The 21325-nt window shown below is 45.1% G+C and overlaps 1 protein-coding gene across 5 annotated transcripts in view; it reads left to right on the forward strand.

The window, feature by feature from the left end:
* Positions 1-21325, forward strand: part of GRID2 (glutamate ionotropic receptor delta type subunit 2) — a 1388363-nt gene that overhangs the window by 1157600 nt on the left and 209438 nt on the right. For all 5 annotated transcript variants that reach the window (XM_019488092.2, XM_019488089.2, XM_019488090.2 and 2 more), the window contains one exon: positions 1031-1169. In XM_019488092.2, coding sequence (XP_019343637.1) covers positions 1031-1169 — 139 coding nt within the window. The remainder of the gene's footprint in view (positions 1-1030; positions 1170-21325) is intronic.

The raw sequence follows: 21325 nt of genomic DNA on the forward strand, positions 1-21325 counted from the left end.
GTTAATATACCTACTAAAGTAATGTAAAGAAGTTTAAATATAAGTGAAAAATTCAGCAGATCATGTTTGGAGATCTTTGAATCTCTAGTTAGTTGCCAGTGCTTTTGAAACTCTCACCCAGTAAATCTACATCAGCTTCCAGTCTATTTGATCAGAGGCTCCTGAAGGAAATAAAGAATTGAGTGAAACCTATAGGGAAGCCTACTCTTTGACTTGTGTCTGAGAAAATTGCTTCAAATAACATTTGTGTAATAAAAAAGAAGCATTGTTCAGGTATGAAACAAATGGGGAGATGACACGAGTAAGCATCCTAGGCACTAAGGGTGCCTACAGACATGTAGGACCCCACTCTAACTCATGGCACTGTACATAAAGTACCACTTTATGTTACATAAAGTCACGCTTCCTGTCATGCATATGTAAAATGGCAGGAGGCACAACTATGTGTATTACACATTGGATCCAATCACGTCTTTACCTGCACATGTAGAGGGGGGCTAGCTGATACATTAGTTGGAGCTTAAATAAAAGGATTAAGATTGGCAAAGTGCTTTGAGATTAAAAGAAGTTATATGAGTATGAAGTAATGTTATATTGGTTTAGTTCAGCGGAAATAAAGTTTCTACATATCCAAGCTCACTCTGAGCACATTGAGTACATATGACTGCAGAGGTGTGAAAAGTCAATAAATAAATCTCTTTCAATGCTTAATGCTGTAAATGCTTAAATAAGCTTCTTTTTGTTCTAAGATCATAAAGTCTATTTCCCTTAATGGACAGATATTTAAATGAATCACAATTAATATATTGTTAAGAAAACCACAGAAATGATAATGGAGATGGAGTGCCAAAATGGTCTTCCTTCCACACGTTCTGTTTTATAGAAACGATGGTCTATATCCAGGCCACTTTACTAATAAAATTCCCTACTGACTTCAGTGACATTGTTCACATGAGCAAGGCATTAGTAGCAAAGCTTTGGCTCTGTGGCATTCAAATGAAAGCTGTAATTTTCCTCTTCTGTCCAACAGGAGGAGAAGTTCCCTACACAACACTGGCAACCCGAATGATGATGGGCGCCTGGTGGCTTTTTGCTTTGATTGTCATCTCATCTTACACAGCAAACCTAGCGGCTTTTCTCACAGTCACTCGCATTGAAAACTCCATCCAGTAAGTGAATAAAGAATAGATGGTGTGGGTGTGTGTGTGGGTGTTTGGGTAAAAGTATGAAAAATAGACCTTTTCAGTAACCTGAGATGAATGATGTGTGAATGAATCAATGGCAGAGTCCATAAGAGTTCAGATTTTCACCACTATTGTTTTGAGGTAGACTGTCCTGAAATTGACCTAAATCAGAGGATTGGTAACCTCCAGCCTGGGGCCTAGACCCAGACCACAGAACTTTGGATCTAGGCTGCAGATGTGGGGCTTCAGCAGCATTCAACACTGGGGGACACCTGTGGGCAGTCTCCCTGCACCACCATATGTCCAGGGAGACAAGTGGCAGCAATGGCAAGGTCCTAGCACCTGCCTAACCACCTACTTCCAACCTGGGGTAGGTCATTGTGGCCTACAGCCATAAAAGAGTCCATACTCCTGACTTAAATGGTTCTATCTCCAACCTAGTCACTCTTCTTGGGTACTGTCTCATGTAAATGAAACTGTCATAGTAGAAATGTTTTGAGGAGGTAGTAACTGGGACATTATTTAACACCTTTGGTTATTGGACCTCCCTCATACAAGGAAATGGAATGGAAATTTAAATATTGCTCTGTTTCCCCTGCACAGTCTTCACTCAAAAGTAGCCCTTTGATTACGATCAGACCAAAGTTTTATCCCAATTCTAAAGTCTGACATTTAACTCTCCTTGTTCTACAAGGGAAGTACAATAACATTTGTTAATATGAATGAACAACATAATATTAATTGATCCTTCTTCTATTCTGTTCTTCTATTTCCAGCTCTTATGTTTGCCACATTATTTGCTCACACTTTCTTCTTTTTGTCTGCCAGCTCCTTCCTCCCCTTTTTGTATTTCTCTCCTTTTCCTCTGTATATCCTTCTTTACAGGAAACTTCACATGTTGTCCCTTCTCCCCATCATTTCCCTGACAGGATCACCCATATTTTTCCCCCATCTTAATTACCATTAACTATGGATTTACCATTAGCATCTTGGATGCCATTAAATATCCATCCAGCATCTCTCCCTCTTGCATCTCTCTTACCACAGGAATGCATATCTCTGTCTTATATCGGGTCTGTTCTTCAAAGTCCTGTCACCTTCAGCAAATATCATTGTCATTTCTGACCCTTGCTCCTCCCAAAATCCATCTGTCCTGTTACCCAAAATGGAAAATCTGTCTATAGGAAAGTAGCTAAAGAGTTTGGAGGTGAGGAGGGATGAGGAGACTTGATGTAGAATGACACGTGTGCACTATCACCCCATAAAAATGTCTTCTCACAGGAGTCCCTTTATGGCTTCCCCTCACCTTCACAAAGTGCATTCACATTCCATAGTAAATATATATATGTTTTGTTTTTCCCACAAATCTTCCCAGGCTCCTACCTCTAGTCACCTCCATCTTTTTTGTAAGGAAAATGTGCCAACTCACCCAGCTCTCCAAGAGGCTGTCAGCTATCATTCTGTGGCAGGGCTCAGTTCTCAATTGCTTACGTATTTATCGTGTATCCACCTGGATTAGGGGTAACACAGTTTTTCTGTAAATCCTCAGTTTGGATGAGAAGGGCCATCAGTAAAATATAGCGTATTTAGTTATGTTTCTTTCCGAGCAAGAGAAGAGCAGGTGTAGGGTAAACAGGTTCTGAGATGCACTGAAGCAACTTCTATCAGCAACTCAGATAAGAAAAGAAAAGAAAAACTCACTCTGAGGAAAATGTATAATTTTCTTCAAATCTGGATTAAAAATTGTGACTCAGACAACTTCTTAGTATCATAATGGCCGCACTGCCAAATACGTAAATGTTCCATACTGTATATAAAAGCTCATTCAAGCTCTGCACTACGTTATCAGTTAGATCACATTACCCTTTTTTCTCTAGATTTTAGGATGTTAAACTGCGAGATTACTGGTTACTACAGGCATAATTTGCCAGACTGTTACACTCGTTGAAGGGTAAATCTGGGTTTTCAGTTTGCCAATTAGTCAAAGATCTGAAATTATGCAAGTCTTACAGGAAAAATGTCAGTAAATGAATATTTTTTTCAACCACATCAGATTTTATAATAGAATAAGATTAAAAAATCTATTTCAATGTTACAAATAATAATTTCAGTTTTTAATAAGCCTTAAGGGATGTGCTGTCAAAAAATATTTTAGTAAGTCCACAATTGTCCACCCAGAGATATGTATATGTGCACAAAAGATAACTGCATGCCTAGACCCTTGTATGTGTTCAGTCAGTCCGTTTGATCCTTTTTTGTGCCTGTAGCCACTACATCCCACTCTGAAATTTTAGCCTTAATATTTTGAAGTCTTCAAGAAAAAAATAAAATTAATGACAAAAAAGTCCAAGCTTTGTTACCATACATAACAAACTGTAACATAATATTGTAGTTCTATCTCCAGCCCACACTTGTAGTTTATGATGATGTTACTAGAAACCCTCCATGGAACTAAAAGGTTATTATGTGCAGTTGCGAGTACATTGGTCTTGTGCTGTATTATTTATGGGGCAAATCCACTGAATATGTTTTATTCAGTAGAAAATGTTGCAGCTGGAGAGCTCCTGAAATGAAAGAACAGAAACATTTTTCAACAGTGTTTGTAGTTCTGAAATAGAGTAATTAGATGTGCTAAGTATCCATTAGGGAATGAAGTTATCCTAACTATAGTGGGAGCATAAAACTTTAGTTTACAAAACTGCCAGAACTGAAAAGCAAACCAACATATAACAGAGAGGCTGTTTGTTTACCACAATGAATTATTGCAAAATGGGAAACATGAATAAGCAATACAGAAAAAGCTGATGCTCTTTTTTTAACAGATCAAATTGTACCCTGAGGGAGCTTTGAAGGCCAGAATGGAAATGAGTTTAAGTATTTAAAGGAAATAAACCAAATCCTGTTTGCAGTTGCATGTATCCAAACTCAATGAAGTCAGTTAAGTGAAAGTGATTGAAGTCAGTGGGCTGGTTTGAATGTAACACACAGGTAATTTGTTTTGATTTCAGTTTTACAGCAAGGACCAGAAATGGTAGCTTGTGGTCAAAGGTTATTCTTGAGTCTAATTTTAACAAAAATGCAAAAGTTTTGATGCTTCATTTGGAGCTTTTATATTTTTGTGTATGAAAATAAGACTGGAACGTTCATGTACCAAAAGCAGAAGCCTCAGAAGTATCACAATAGATCCTGTTCATATCAAATTTCTCATTATCACACCTCAACATTTGGACGCTAATTCAAACTGAATTCTGAACCTTTGCTTGTTCTGTAGTAGAGTTATCGTTAGGCCTATCTGCTGAAGCATTGTACTATTTTAAGAAGAGTAGCACACAGTATATTGTTAGTAACTGTACTGTTAGTAAGGCCTAGGAAACATCTGCTTTTTATTTTATTTTTTTAAATATCCACACAAGTAGATCTTTGCTACAGAAACATACTCGGAATCTTGTTGCATGTATTGTCTGCTCAGCTGAACAGTTGGATTTTAATAGACTTAACCTGGAGAAAAGAAAACAAAATAGGATGAGTGTGCACCTCCCTTTTCAAGCAGGCAATTGCCATTTGCTGTGTTTTCAGCTATGCTGTGTTTTGGTTTTTTGCCAACTACCAATATTAAAAGTAGAGGTGTATAAATAGTGACACATCTGCATCTTTTATTCACACTAGATCCATGTCAGAAGCATAATCCTGGGAATGGCATTTAATTTGAGCTAGTCAGCATTTTTAGTGCCAAAACACTGTGACCAAACTGGAAACAGCAAATATCAAAGCAAAGTGTAACCAGTGTGACTCTTAAACATCTAAGTTGTTAGTGAAAATCCAACACAGGTCAGTAGTGACTAAATGCTGATAACATCCAGTGACAGTTTTTGATCCAAGTTAATGGGTTTGGTGGTATCAGTTCTGTTCCCAGTAGGCAGCTGTCCATGTCAGAGATTCATAGATGTAGGGTCAGAAGAGACCTAAGTAGATGCCCGAGTCCAACACCCTGCCCTGGGCAGGAGAGAATATTGGGCTTATATGACCCCAGCTAGGTAATTATCAAGCCTCCCCTTAAAAATCCCCAAGTTAGGAGCCAGCACCACTTCCCTTGGAAGTTGGTTCCAGATCCTAGCTGCCCTGACTGTGAAGTAGTGCCTTCTAATGTCCAGCCTGAACCTACTCTCAAACAACTTATGATGGTTATTCCTTGTTACTCCAGGAGCTCCTCAGGGGAACAGGGTCTCTCCCATTCCCCGCTGGTCCCCCCTGGTAAGTTTATAGATGGCCTCCAAGTCCCTCCTCAGCCTTCTTTTGCGAAGGCTGAACAGGTTCAGGTCCCATAGCCTCTCCTCATAGAGTCTGCCCTGCTTTCCACGGATCATGCGAGTGGCCCTCCTCTGGACCCTCTCGATGCTGGCCACATCCCTCCTAAAGTGTGGCACCAAGAACTGTATGAAGTACTCCAACTGTGGCCTGACCAGTGTCACATAGAGGGGGAGGATCCCCTCCTTGGCCCTGCTTGTGATGCATCTGTGGATGCATGACAAAGTGCGGTTAGCCTTACTGACAGTGTCCTCACATTGGCAGCCCACGTTCATTTTGGAATCGATAATGACTCCAAGATCTCTTTCTGGCACCGTGCTTTCAAGAAGGGAGTTCCCTAGCCTGTAGGTATGCTGCTGGTTCTTACTGCCCAAGTGTAGTACCCTGCACTTGTTAGTATTGAATCCCATCCTATTCTCATTCGCCCACCCCTGTAACCTGTCCAGGTCCAGCCGTATCCTGTCCCTCCCTTTTAGCATGCCCATCTTGCCCCAAATCTTGGTGTCAGTGAATTTGAACAGGGTGCTTTTCACCCCCTCGTTCAAGTCGCTACTAAAGAAATTGAACAATATGGGCCCGAGGACCGAGTCCTGGGGGACTCCACTGCCCACATCCCTCCAGGTCGAATATGACCCATCCACCACCACTCTCTGGGTGCAACCCCCTAACCAATTTGCAACCCATCTGACTATGTAGGTATCAGTGCCACAGTCACCTAGTTTGTTAACGAGAATGGGGTGGGAGACAGTGTCAAGGCCTTCCTGAAGTCCAGAAAAACTACATTCACTGTGACACCTGAGTCCAATGATTTTGTGACCTGATCATAGAAGACAATCAGGTTGGTCTGACAGGACCTTCCCCTAATGAACCCATGCTGGTTGCCCCTGAGCATCATACTTCCTACTGGTCCTTCACAGATGTGCTCCTGGATTATTTTCTCAAGGAGCTTCCCCAGGATCGAAGTAAGACTAACGGGCCTATAGTTGCCTGGGTCCTCCCTCCTCCTTTTTTGAAAATGGGGACCACGTTGGCCTTCTTCCAGTCTTCTGGCACCTGGCCAGAGCACCATGAGCACTCGTAAAGTCGTGCCAGGGGCCCTGCAATAACCCCTGCCAATTCCCTCAGAACCCTGAGGTGGAAAGCATCTGGACAAGCTGATCTGAATACGTCCAGCCCCTCCAGAAGTTCCCTAACTTGGTCTTCCCTGACCTAAGGCCTGGCGGAGTCTCTCCTGACTCCATCCTGAATCTCAGTGGGGGAGTCCCGATCCTTGCACAAAAAAATGGAGGCAAAGAAATTGTTAAAAAGGTCTGCCTTTTCCTCTGGTACAATCACCAGATTGCCAAGTGTATCCTGCAAGGGCCCCATGTTACCCAGTGCTTTCTTCATACTCCCTTTGTATTTTAAAAAGGACTTCTTGTTGTCCTTGATGCTAGCCCTAGTTCCATATCTGCCTTAGCTTTCCTAACAGCCCCCCTACAAGCCTGAGCGATGGAGGTATACTCCTCTTTGGTTATAGCCCCTCCCTTCCACTGGGTGTATGCCTCTTTTTTGGTTTTCAGGCATTCCTGAATGCCTTTGGTGAGCCAGGGGGGCTTTTGAGCACTCTTTCCCCCTTTGATTCTTGTTGGGACTGTCACCCCTTGGGCTCGGGGGATCGTCTCCTTAAGGAATGACCACTCATCTTGAACACCCAGTTCCCCTACCCTCCAGGACCCCAGTGCCCCTCCTACCAATCTCCTCAACTCATTGAAGTTGGCCCTCTTGAAGTCAAGGGCAACTGCCTTGCTGCAGGCCCTTGACACCCTGTGTTGGATGATGAATTCCAGTAGGTGATGATCACTGTCACCCAAGTGCTCAAGAACCTGTAGTCCCCTCACCAGGTCATTGCCTGTGGCCAGGACAGGTCCATCAGGGCATTCCCCCTGGTGGGACCATGCACTTCCTGGGTTAAGTAGAGGTCTTGTATCTCAGCAAGATGCCACCACATCAGTTAGTTTAGAAAAGAATCCAGGAATTGAATGAACACTGCAAACAGTCTATTTAGGTTAAGGTCAAAGGCCATGGATATGGCAATGCTGAGATACTCATGCCACCTGTGATTATGCTATATTTGTTCTATGAATAAGCAGAGGAAATCAGTCAGCTGTTTCCCACAAGTATGGACATTTTACATAAAATCATAAAAAGCATCCCATGAAAAATTTTTTGAAAACCAGGAAAATTAAGGGCTTTATTACATGGTGGGTACATTTGCATGTGCTATTAATGCACTGTAAGGTTGCTGCACAGTAAGGCACAGTAAACTGAACCCGGGAGGGGGTCTACACATGCACCTGCTTATGAACAAATTTGCTCCCAACAGGAGCAGTTGAGACCAGGGATGCTTCTTCCCCCCTGCCCTGCTCTGCTCTGTTGCAGCAGCTAGGGCAGAGTCAGGCAATTATTTTGGGCAGAGGGCCGCTTACCAAGTTTTGGCAAGTAATTGAGGGTCACATGACATGCAGCCAGGGACAGATAAATATAACCTTATAAGTTTTTTAGGGGCCCCGCAGGCTGGATAGAATGGCCTGAGGAGCCACATCCAGCCCACAGGCTGCAGTTTGCCCACCCCTGAGCTAGGGGGAGCTTCAGGCTCCCCTATGTGCCAACCCAGGACTGGCAGGTGGCATGGGACTGGTCCCATTCCACACATGTTGGGGGGAGATCTATCCTGTGGGGATCAGGTTGGGTCCCTGCTGGGCAGGCACACTGTCTAGCAGCCACGTGGGGACTGGGGTAGTGTACCCGCCAGACGAGGCTGCCTCTCCCAGCCACAGGGGGATTGGGTTCTGACCCAATTCCCATGCAGTTGGGATGCAGAAGTCCCATCTGACAAGACAGCTGTCCCAGCCATGTGGGGATCAGGATGATTCCAATCAGGAGGGGAGGTGGAGAACACAGCTGCCCCCACAGCACGCACATCTCCCCCACACATTGGACCTTAGCCAGGCAGCAGTGGGCCCCCTGTTAGGCCGACCGGGAGCGAATTGCTCCTGGTCAGCGTCTACATGTGCTCTGTTGCAGAGTAGCTAATACACAGTTAATCTGCTACCTGCATTTATAGGTAGTGGAAAACTGCACATTAGCTTAATTAACTGCTCAGTAGCTGCTGCGCATGGTTACATGGTAATGCCTTTCTGTGCAGTAGATTAGTCTACTGCAAAGTAAAGCATCTCATGTAGATGTGCTCAGTGATAGGCAAATCTCAGAAGGCATGAAGTTGGAATGTAATTCAAATGTTCAAAAGTTTGGATGCTTTGTTTTGAGGTTTTATCCTTTTGTACTGAAAAAATAAACTGGAACTCTCATGAGGTCAGGATTTCTTGGTCTTTTATTTATATTTCATTAATTATTATTTTTATGATGAGTATTAACTAGAGGCCTCAGGCAGGTGTCAGGGCCCCCATGGGCTATGCACTGCCCAAAGAGTTTACAATCCATTACATAATGGGAGGATAAGATAAGAGAGAAGCAATCATGATTTGTATAATGAGCAAGTCCAAGCTGCCTACCCATTTTCAAGTGCTTGTAGGCATGGCCTCACATGTGAGTTTGATTGCACCAGCAGGCAATAGTTGATTGGGGACAGGTCCCAGCAGCCGATTGTCGACCCCAGAAGCACCGGTGGCAAAACCAGAAATGCCACTAGGGCTTCTCGGGGGGAGAGAGGGGCATGGGCTGGCACTCCCCATTCTCCAGTCAGTGAGGACCAATCTCAGGGGGGACACATGCCCCCCTGTGACCTCCCTATACATTGCCTATGTCTACAAGTATGTCGGTAGCAAGAGGAGAATCAGGGAAAGTATGGGTCCCTTACTGAATAGGGGAGGCAATCTTGTGATGCAGAAGAGACTGAAGTGTTCAATGTATTTTTTGCCTCATTCTGCATGGGCAAGGTCAGTTCCCAGAATACTGCACCGGGCAGCACAGTTTGGGGAGGAGGTGAGCAGCCTTCAGTGGTGAAAGAACAGGTTATGTTCTACTTAGAAAACCTGGACATGTACAAGTCCATAGGGCTAGATGGGATGCACCCATCTGAGGGAGTTGGCTGAAGTGATTGCAGAGCCATTGGCCATCATCTTTGAAAACTTATAGCAATCAGGAGAGGTCCCGGACGCCTGGAAAAGAGCAAACATAGTGCCTATCCTTAAGAAAGGAAAGAAGGATGATCCAGGGAACTACAGACCGGTCAGCAATGGTCTCAAGTTGCAGCAAAGGAAGTTTAGGTTAGATATTAGGAAGAATTTTCTCACATGGAAGGTAATAAGACACTGGAATAGGTGTACTCAGAGAGGTGGTGGAAGCTCCATTTTGGGGGGGTTTCAAAACCTGGCTAGACAAAGCTGGGATGATATAGTTGGGGCTGGTCCCATTTTGAGCAGGGGGTTGGACTAGATGACCTCCTGAGGTCCCTTCCAACCCTAACTTTCTATGATTTTAAGCTGTGAAAGATCAGAAAAGTCTGATGAAAATCAAACCACTAATTTATATTCTTAAATAAGTTATTTGAAGCCTCACTTTAAAGTTCTCATTTAAAAAAATCTTGTTCCTTGTATTTGTAAAGAGAAGACATGAAAATATTTATTAGGGACTGGGAAAAAAGGAGGAAACTATAGTTCCCCTAGGCTAAGTACAGACAGTCAAAAAGCCCAAGGCTGAATTGATTCAGTTTTTGCAGGGTAGTCTAAATTGCAGATTGAACTGATAAGCAAATGAACAGACATTCACTTTTGATTCAAGAAATGCAGCCACGTGCCTTTAGTGGCTCAAACCAGAAGCCGGGTGGGCCTAGAGCATGCCTGCCAGCCACTACCAAAGGGAAGGGAAGAGAGAAGCCCTCAAGGCTTCTCCCCCCCATCCCTGCTGCAGTGGAAGGGACATGTGGGGCTGATCTAAATTTATTCTGTGATTAACCAGTTAATTGTGTGATAATTACTTTGCACATGTGGCCAGTCTGAGTGCCCCTCTAGACTTTCAGATAAAGCCCTGACAGGATCTGATGTGCTATCCACACAATTGTGCCTCCTGTTGTGCCACACATGCATGGCAAGAGGCATGATCATTGGATCCAGGATCAGATATTATTACATCTTGTTGCCAATACAGAGGGAGTCCAGGATTGGCATCCTAGGCTCCCCCTGCACCAGCATGTGAAAAACTTCCACAGCTGTAATCCCATCACCAATGGGACTCACAGCTGTGGCCATGCCCCCCAACTGCTGGGACTAAAAGTTCTACAGCTGTGGGCTTTTCATCCCACCGATGGCAGTCAGCTGATGCAGGTCCCAGCTACAGGGGCACACTCTGCTATGTGTGCAAATCAAAGCTGGATAGAAACCACCTGTAAAGTTAGTATATATTTTTGAGGTCTAGCTTTCTAGCTAGCTTGACCTTTTAGGGCGCATCTACACATGCAGGCACATGCACCTGCAGCAGCTCAGATAGAAGCGGCACAAATTTGTAATGAAGATTTTTGCCTGGACATGCACTTTGGTATGGGGCAACTTGTGCCACTTGGGGCAAAATGACCCTGCCCAGCTCCTCCCAGATCTGCAGCCAGGGGGAGCTAGAGGCTGGGGCAACCACCTGTGCTGGCCCCAGCAGTATAAAAGTCTGCCCTGTGCTGGCCCAGCAACATAAAAATCTGCCCTGGCTAGCAGCTCAGAGCTACTTGCCCTCAGGAGCTTCTGAGGCCCGGACAGTTGGTATCTGGAGACACTATCCCTTGTGGCCCCTGCACCCTCTACTCACTGTAGCAGTCTGGTAGTGGGGGCTGCTGCCTGGCTGTGACCTGCTGCCACCTGCAACGGCATCTGCCCCCTTGGACCTGTGGCCCCATGGCTGCATGTCTGCCAGACCCAGATGGGGTGCCCCCATTCTGCCATCTGGGCAGCCATCGCCTAGAAGATGTGCTCCTTGAGTTGGCCCACTTTGAACTGTCAAAGTATGATCTCCTGGCCCCAAATGGCCAAGAGGTCAGCTACCTTGCCTGCCCTCTAGCTGGGGTCCCAGTGCCAACCCTGGACAGGCTCCTTTGCCTGGGTATCATCACTTGTCCCACCAGCAGAAATCCTGTTGCTTCCTCTTTAAAATTGCAAATTCTTTGATAAGAAACCCAAATTCTTTCATCAAAATACACAAAATAGTGTTCATCCACTATTAAAATGAAACACCACTACATAGAGAGAGATCAGTTGGGCAATGTTTTACTGATATATTTATTTACAAGCTTAAAGCAATTTGGAAGCCTACCAGTGCCCTATCATCATAATAAAATAAATTCTAAATATCTATACACTTTGGCATTTTCTTTTGGGTTTTTTGTCATAGAGAAATCAGAGCTGCCCCTACCCATTTTGCTCACTAGGATATGCAGCACTGATATGCCAGTGCCCTGTCTCTGCCCTTGCCTCTCACTCAACCCACCCCGCCGCCTGCAGTCCTCTCACTCCTGACCCACAGCTCCTGCCTACCCCCACTAGCTCCCAGCCAGATGCAGGACGTGGTCCAGCTGCAGCTGTCCTACCTGCTGCTTTATGGCTCTCAGCAGTGCCAGTCCTTGCTGTCCTGCTCCCTGACCCATCCTGGGAAGTCCTTGACTGGGGATCAGGGCCTGAGCTAGGCCCTTTCCTTCCAGGCTGGCCTCCCCCTGCACAGGCTGCTCTAGGGAGGCAGAGATGCTATTAGCCTGGCTCTGGCAGCCTCTCCTACCCAGAGCACACCCCCACCCTCAACCCCCATGTCTCTCTGACACACTCCTGCTGCCACCTCCACCCCTCACTCTAGCCCATCATGCCCCCCCAAGTGGCTCCTGGGACCAGGAGCACCCCCCAGGCTGGGGCTGCATCTCCCAGCAATGGTGTGGGCACAGGGCATGGCTGCAGTGTGGCAGTTGCTCCTGCATAGATTCATAGATGTCAGGGTCAGAAGGGACCTCAATAGATCATCGAGTCCGACCCCCTGCATAAGCAGGAAAGAGTGCTGGGTCTAGATGACCCCAGCTAGATACTCATCTAACCTCCTCTTGAAGACCCCCAGGGTAGGGGAGAGCACCACCTCCCTTGGGAGCCCATTCCAGACTTTGTCCACTCTGTGAAGAAGTTCTTCCTAATGTCCAATCTAAATCTGCTCTCTGCTAGCTTGTGGCCATTATTTCTTGTAAATATTTCTTGCTTCTACCAGCAAGTCCCAACCGATCCCATGTGGCTAGCTGGGCACATGGGGTGTGATATTTGTGGGGAAGATGTGGGGTTTAGGGGGTGGAAGGGATGTGGGGGGTGAGGTTTGAGAGGTGGTACGGGGCTTGTGTGGGGATTTGGGGTATGTGGCTCTGTATGTGTGGGTGAGGGGTTTGTGGGGGTGGCTGGGGTTTACGGGTGGATTATGAGGGGACTGTGGGTGTTGGGGAGAAGTGTGCCAGATGCGAAAGCATCTCTGGAGGTCTTGCATCAGAGAATACTGGGGAACCATGCCCTGCCCCGCTTTTTTCCGGGGTGGTTTGTTTTTTGGGAGAATTTTTTTTTTTTTTTTGATACCTAGAATTCTACGCATCAAATTTAGAGAAAAATTAGAGCAAATTTAGAGGGGAAAAAAAAAAAAAATGTTCCCCGCACTACAAATATGCAGTGCGGGGAACGTGTTTTCATTCTCAGCTGGTCTCAAACTGGTTTGAGATGCCACAAGACACATGTACACTTGTCTGGATGCGCCCCTAATGGTGTAATATCTACTTTGCACATGTAGCTGATCTCAGTTAATTGTGCAACTACCCAGTTAACTGTAAAATACCTTTAATATGTAGAGGAAGGAAGAAGGGAGGGTTTCTCTCCCTCCACCATACATGTATAGTACTAAAGCATGCATGGCAGTTGTTTTGTTATTTAATAATTTTGCATGGATATGCTAATTCACACACACCCTTCATTTTTCCCCATATTGTAATTCACATTAAATTAAGTGTGATGGGGCAAATTCCTGCCACCTGTCATGGGCAGACTGCCCACCAACCACTCCATGTTGTTAAATAAGGTCATATATGGTACTAGGCAGGAGGTTGCCTTTTGAGTACCCTGATGTCAAGGGTGGTTATTACATGACTGACCTTCCCTTATCGTGTCTCATGCCTTGCAGATATCATCCAGTTTGTTACCGCTCCAGCTTGAAGCTGGGCCAGAGTCAGAACATAATTTGGCCTCTTGCATACCATCATGTTTGGGACTTCACACACTCCATCCGCTCTCATGGGGCCTCTAACACTGCACCCATTCCTGGGCCACACACACACAGCCCTGCTCCCTAGAGCTACCATGTAGGCCATCAGGCTCATCTTTATACTCCTTGGCCAGCTCTGGCACAGCCTGTTGGGTCTCTCCCATGACCCTCATCTGCACAGTGGCTGGTCAATTAGCCAAACTATGGGCTAACTTTGCTCCTAGCCCCTCACTGAGCAACTCAGTCTCCCCCTCCCCCCCCCCCCAACTTGGGCCAACCCCCTGCCCTTCCACTGGGACTCCAGGGTCGTCCACCCCTATTGACTCAGGTGCCTCTGCCCAGCATGCCTGACCCACCACTCCAGGGTCCAACACTTCTATAGGGCTCAGGTGCTTCTATAAGCATGCCTGGCCTACCTTGCTCTCTCAATAACCCACCAGATGGATGGGGCTGGGTTTAGCAACCCTACTCACCTTTCACTGGGAAGGTGACCTGCCTGGCATTTTGGGGGGGGGGCTGTTCCACCACAAACAGCCTCACTAGGCCCCCCTTTCCCAGCAGGGTGCAGCTTCAGGTCATGTCCAGGACCAGGAGCCTCCTGCCATTCCCATAGTTCCTACTTTTACCTCCAAGAAGTTCCATGAACAGCAACACATTCTAGCATTGTTACTCCCTCAGCAGCTAACAGCAAACTACTACTCCAGCTCTAAGAGCTGGGCTTTAAAATGGCCACCCTCATTAAGCACCTGCGAGCTGCCTGCTCCCATCCCTTAAGGTAACAGGCACCCAAAAAGTACTCTGTCACACTAGGCCATGTCTGAAGGCTTTCAAACAGTAGGGTATAACTGGTTATAGGTTTGCTCTGAGGGAGTTGCACTGTGGTTCATTTACTGCCATTACATTAAGTATTTCCCTTTCCTAAAAGACAGGATGCTTTCCACCCCTTTTCCTTTTACCTGGTCCATCCAAACATTTAAACTATCTGGCCAGAAATATTACAGTATTTCTGTAAAACTTGTCACTGCCACACATCAAATCACTTCCCTTGCTATGGTCTGTCTTCTGAGCCTGCATCTGAATTAGTCCTTAGAATCCCAAGAAAAGAGAAATATAGCATAACTAAACTTTTACCTGAGTTAGTCATAAAAAAGCAGGCAGGTCCATTATTTGTCCTTTTATTTAGTGACTTACTCCTTTCTTAAAGATATGCAGGTGCAGTGGTTAGTTCTAATAACACAACCAGTGTAAACAGATATCAAGTGCATAGTTCCTACTTAGGTGCCTAGCCTTTACTGAAATCAATAGTAGTTTAATATCTAAATACCTTGAGAAGAAAAACCTGCAGCATGCTTATAGGCTTGGCAGCGCTACGCTGGCTAGTACTACGGACGAAAAGGACTTGGGAGTCATGACTGACCACAAGATGAACATGAGCCTTCAATGTGATGTTGTGGCTAGTAAAGCAACCAAAACTCTGGCTTGCATCCATAGATGCTCCTCAAGCAAATCCCAGGACGTCATTCTCCCATTTTATTCAGCCTTGGTGAGGCCGCAGCTGGAGTCCTGCATCCAGTTTTGGGCTCCACAATTCAAAAAGGATGTGGAGAAGCTTGAGAGAGTCCAGAGGAGAGCCACACGCATGATCAGAGGTCAGGAAAACAGACCTTATTATGAGAGGCTGAGAGCTATGGGACTCTTCAGCTTGGAAAAGCACAGGCTCAGGGGTGATCTGGTGGCCACCTATAAGTTTATCAGGGGTGCTCACCAGGATCTGGGGGAACATCTGTTCACTAGAGTGCCCCAGGGGATGACAAGTTCAAATGGTCACAAACTACTTCAGGACCATTTCAGGCTGGACATAAGGATGAATTTCTTTACAGTCCGAGCCCCGAAAATCTGGAATAGGCTGCCACTTGAAGTGGTTCAAGCACCCACTTTGAACACCTTCAAGATAAATTTGGATGTTTATCTTGCTGAGATTCTATGACCCCTGCTGACTTCCTGCTGCTGGGGCAGGGGGCTGGACTTGATGATTTTCTGAGGTCCCTTCCAGCCCTAATGTCTATGAAATCTATGATCTTCTGAGGTCCCCTCCAGCCTTACAATCTATGAATCTCATGTTGCGGCTCATTCTGCAGTATTCTAAAATGTATTGCTTTGAAATTTTAGAATTTTAGATATTCTAATCAAGAACATTTTAGAATACCATGGCAATACACTGTATTCAGATTTAGAATATCAAAGCAATACATTTTAGAGTACTAAAATCCAAACAAAAAGAATTGTGTAGCAGAGCAGTGTACCAGCCTGGGAGTTAGGAGTAAATAGAGTATTGCAACCTCAGAGCCTCATCCTGGAAGATGCTAAGAACCTACAACTTACATAAACTTCAGAGAGAGTGTGGCAGGGCACTGTTGGTATCTGACACTTTAAGGGCTAGGGTAGGCAGCAGCCAGGTGCTTGAGTATGGCAGCCATTTTTGAGGCCCAGGATGTATGTATGGTGAAACAGCAATTGGCTGCTGGCAGCTGTGACAGACATCAGCTAGTGGAGCTGAGGCTTAGGAACAGCTTGGAGGTCTCTGGCCTAGAACTATGGGAATGGAGTAGGCTCCAGGTCCTGGGCATGACCTAAAACTGCACTCTTCTGGGGATGGGTGGCCTGGTGGGCCTGTTAATGGTGGAACAGTCTCCCAGAAATGCCAGGTCAGTTACCACTCTGGTGAAAGCTGGGTCAGAGGCACCTAATAATCTCCAGCTCCCACACAGTCCTAGCTGGGGAAAGCCCAGGGCAGTGAGAGGCCTGAGGCTCACATGATCCAGTGGAGCTGTGAGGGGGGAAAAAGCTTGTCCTGAGGGACATTGACTGGCCCATGCTGTGGCCAGGACCCAGAGAGGGGTTGAAGGGCCAAGGGCCCACTGCGAGGGATGCCCAAAGAGTAAAGAGACTCGGGGTCCCAACTGCATACAATGGAACTCTAATTCCCTTTATAAGTAATGACACTAGCCTTTCAGATTTTCTGAACTTCCTGGGAGTATTTATTATAACCATAGATACAGATTATTCATCAGGTGATAACTGTTTTATTACCAATGCTTTGCATCTTATTGGTGTGTTTTGACATAGGTAAACAAGATTAGAAAAGGAATAGGAGGAGAGGGAAGAGGATGGTAGATGCCATTGAGCATGGGGGGAGAAGAGGGCATGCCAAAAGCAGTGGGGGGAAAGAGGGGTGCTTATGTGTGGTATGATCTGCCTGCTCTGGTGGGGCCTAGGGGTGGGGAAGGTGATAAAAGGGCTCAGCAACCACCTTGGCTCAATAGAGAACTCATGGACTTCCTCTGTCTAAAAAGAGAGGCATATAAAGATGGAAGACAAGAATAATGTTAGCAAAATAGATTTAATAGATTTCTAGGGTTGGTAGGGACCTATTAGAACATTGAATCCGACCCCCTGCTCTGGGCAGGAAAGAGCGCTTATTACCATTGTGCAAGAGTGCATGGGTAAATCAATTTATATCAGTCCATTCAAGATATAGAATAATTAACTTGAATAAATTTTACTGGGATTATTACCCTGCCCTAAGACCTCTGGGTCAGAGTCAACATGCCTTCCCTAGGAAAGGAGCTTTTACTCCTGCCACCTCCTCAGTACAGTGGATGAGGAACCCTGTTCCACCACCAACCACAACAAAGAAAGAAGAGGAAAGAATAAAGAAAAAAAAATGACATCAAAGGGGCAGGGCCACTTTAAAACTCCCAGACCCCGTGTGATGGCTGCTTCCTCACTCTCTTTTGCTCCACCACCTCTGGCTTCTCTCTCCACTGCCCAGCTGTCCCGGTCAGTTCCCCTGTGTGTCAAGCCCCTAGTTTTGGTGGTGGTCCTCCGACCACCTTGGTCTGTGGGTCTGTCCACTTCTCTGCCATCATCCATGAGGTGCTGATGGCTGTGAAGACCTCTGGCTTCTCTCTCCTCCACCATCTGTGGTTCTCCCCTGGCTGTCCCTCTCTGGGGCCAGAAATATCTGTTCTCACACTCCCTCCATCAATCGAGAGGGAGCACATGCTCCAAAAACATGGCTGCATGCTCTCCACTCCAGACTGACTTCTCTCAGCACCTGAGGTAAGTACTTCTTGTTCACATTCCTCAGAACTTTCCTCCTGTCCCCTTTTCTTCCCTTCACACTCTAAAGCTCTGGAGGCTTCAGAAGAGTAAAGCTAAGTACAGAGAGCCACAAAACCCAAGGCTGAATCAATTCAGTCTTTACAGACTAGTCTAAACTGTGTAGATTGAGCAGGTAAACAAGTGAGCAGACATTCAGTTTTGATTCTGGAAATGCAGCCACATGCCTCAGTAGCTTACGCCAGGAACTGGTGGGGTGCTAGAGCATGCCTCCCTGGCTGGAGCAGACAGCTTGGGCCAAGGCTAGCCCACCCACCCTGTGAAGGGAGAGTTTTTGGGGAGGTTCAAAGTGTCTTGGGATGCTAGAGGTCTGTGAGTTAACCTGAACCTGGAGGGCATCTGGGACAGAAATTCAATAAGCTGATTTAACCTGAATCTGTTAAGTCTGATACTACATCTATCCAGGTTTATCTTAAATTGTTTTCAGCCATTTTGAAAGCAGTTTAAGTGCACTAAGCTTCTGTTGTGTTACAGATTTGAACTAGTTTCAGATCAATTATACTGTTTTATGTGTCCGTAGCCTAAGAATTTTACTTCTCTGTTAAAGAATCAGTTGACTTTGTTTTGTGCAGGGAGGCTGGTGCGGGGGGGTGGGGGGGGGGAGAGGGGGTGGAAGTGGGGAGGAGTGGCATTGGTTTGGTTTGGTTTTGTTGTGCTTTGACTGATATTCTTCCTCCAGAATTCTGCAAATCCTTACAGATGCGCGTTGTAAAACAAATTTCTAATGCAGATTGCATATACTATGATCTCTCCTGACATGATGTCCTAGTGAAGGGATGAATTCAGTTATCTAATAGGTCTTTTCCATTTCCAGATACTATGATCATATGTGATATCTCTATGTGGAAATCAGCAAGCTGGACAACTTTTATTTAACCATCAGAATAGGGGCAGGTGAACCAGAGCTTGATTTACTGTTAGCAACAAAATTTTGAACTTCAACTCACACTTTATCACTTCATCCCTACCCTTTCTGTATGGAGTAAGTATTGTTGCTGTGTAAATATGTGAAGTTCAGCTGTAGAGACCAAAAGCCCACATGCATTATTTTTAAGGTGCAGCACCCAACTGTAGGAAGCTGAGGGCTTCAGTCAACACCCTGGTTTGGTTGCAAATGGATTAGAGTTAATTTGCTGATAAAGTAAACTAACTTAGCTGATAACTTCAAGTTCTCTGTTCCTTACATAAGAAATCAGTGCATTTTTCACCCTAACGATTCCTCACTGCTAATTTGGCCCCACCTGCCTGCCATAATGGTGTGAAATTGCTACCTCCTCTACTTATATGCAGATCACTCTTAATACTGTTTGTACACCAAAATTTTGTAAATGGATTTTGTTTACTTTTCTGTAAATAATAGAACTGCTTTTATTAGAGATACAGGGAAACTTTTTCTTCTTTCTGTTTCTGACTATTCTGTTCCACAGCAGCATTTGCACATATCATGTATGCCAGCAGTTAGCAGAACATGTTGGAAACTTGCTGTGTTGGTTGTTCTATTAGAAATTAGATATCTGCATGGTGTCCTGTAAGGCACTGATTACAGTTTTGCTAGATGTTGTCATTTAAAACAGAGGCCTTAGTAAGGATTTTTCCCAGCAGCACATATGGCAAGTAACACAACAATAACAGGATATTATGATATATGACCTGTGACAATGTTTATTGCATTTCTGAGTGCTGCCAGAAGATACAGGAGCTGATTTGCCACAACACTGAATTTGAGAAATGTAGCATCTTATGTTTATACAGTGCTTTTCCTCTATTGTACTTTTAACAAAAACATCACTGAAATGTAAAAGGGAAATTCTCACCAAGCTCACTAGGGTAAAAACTTCTTTTAGGGAAAGAACCTTTGGGCTGTTAATGCAAATAAGTTTCATAACATAGGAATTCTTATAGTGGATCAGCCCCAAGTTTCATCTAGTCCAATAACTTGTCTTTAATAGTTATTAAGAGTGGATGCTCCCAAGGAAGATGGAAGAGACATTGTATCAAACAGACAGAGTAATATATTCCCTCATATTAGATCGTCTTCTAATCCCTTACTTGGCAAGGTGAGGTTAAACCATGAAGCACGACATTTAATATGACTTCCCAAATTTTTAGTATTATTTTATTTTATTATTTAGTGAATGCAAATCCACAAAACCAAGCAATAGCCTCCTCATTAATTGAGTTCAAAGTTATTAATCTACCTCTTAGTTTGCAGAGGAGACACTCCTCAGTGAGGTGCAGCATTGTTTGTATCTCTCCAGAAGTGCATGATGGGTTAGCACTGAGGTCCCAGCAGTGAAGGTTGCCTGTGCAGGGGCCTTAGCCTATTCTGAACCTGTTTAGCAAGGACCACTCTCACTGTGATATTATTTAGATCTGTTTTTGTTATCCATTTAATATTCAATTGTAGTTTCAGTTTTCAGTTTCAGTAAATAATAATATATATTATTTATATCAGTTTTTGTTATCCATTTAAATATTCAATCACAGTTTCAGTCTTGCTAGACTTTTGACTCAAAAACATTTTGTGGCAAGGAATTTTCTAGTCCAATTACACAATATGTGAAGAAGTTTTTCCTTTTGTTGTTTTTGAATGATCTACTCTTTTAGTTTCATGGAAGGGTTTTTTGTCCTTGTACCGAAAGGCTGAATAAAAAAGATACTTCATCTGTCTTCCCAAAACTATTCAGTATTTTCATATAATTTTTAACATGTTTTCCCTCATCCATTTTTCTTTTAAACTAAACAGACCCAGTCTTCTTCTTGTAAGAGTTTTTCTTTACTCCTACACCAGGGGCAGGCAAAAATTAATATTTATCTGCTCCTAGCTGCCAGTCAGAGTTGACAGAGACAGGGGCAGTAGGACCCAGGGGAAGCTGGCAAGAATCAAGAGAAAAGCCAGCCTGGACACGCCTCACCCCCAGCTCCCCCCCCACCGCCAACTCCCACGCACCCAGAAGCCTCTACCTGCAGCTGCTTTCCCTGCACATGGCTGCTTCAGCACTACGTGGCCCCCAGCTGCATTGCTGGACCATTCATGCATGAACCCACTGGAACCCCAGGGCCAGAAGCAAGAGGGAGGTATGTGTGCAGGCGTGGCAGTGAAGGTGTATGTGTATGTAGTGGGGGAAGCACAGTGTGTGTGTGTGTGTGTGTGTATGTGTTCATAGGGTGAGTCCCACAAGCACCCCATCATACACATGCACCCACACCCCCTTGCACTGCCATACACACAGACCCTCACACCTACACCCCCTCATATCCTAGCCATGCTTCCCACACACAAACCCCCTACAAACTCCATACCCACCCACACCCCACTTATACACACAGACCCACATACTCCTTCACCCCACACCTACCCACCCCCACAAATCCCACACACCCACATGCTCCTCCACATA

The sequence above is a fragment of the Alligator mississippiensis genome, chromosome 2, assembly GCF_030867095.1.
Source record: "Alligator mississippiensis isolate rAllMis1 chromosome 2, rAllMis1, whole genome shotgun sequence".
NCBI classification, from domain to species: domain Eukaryota; kingdom Metazoa; phylum Chordata; order Crocodylia; family Alligatoridae; genus Alligator; species Alligator mississippiensis.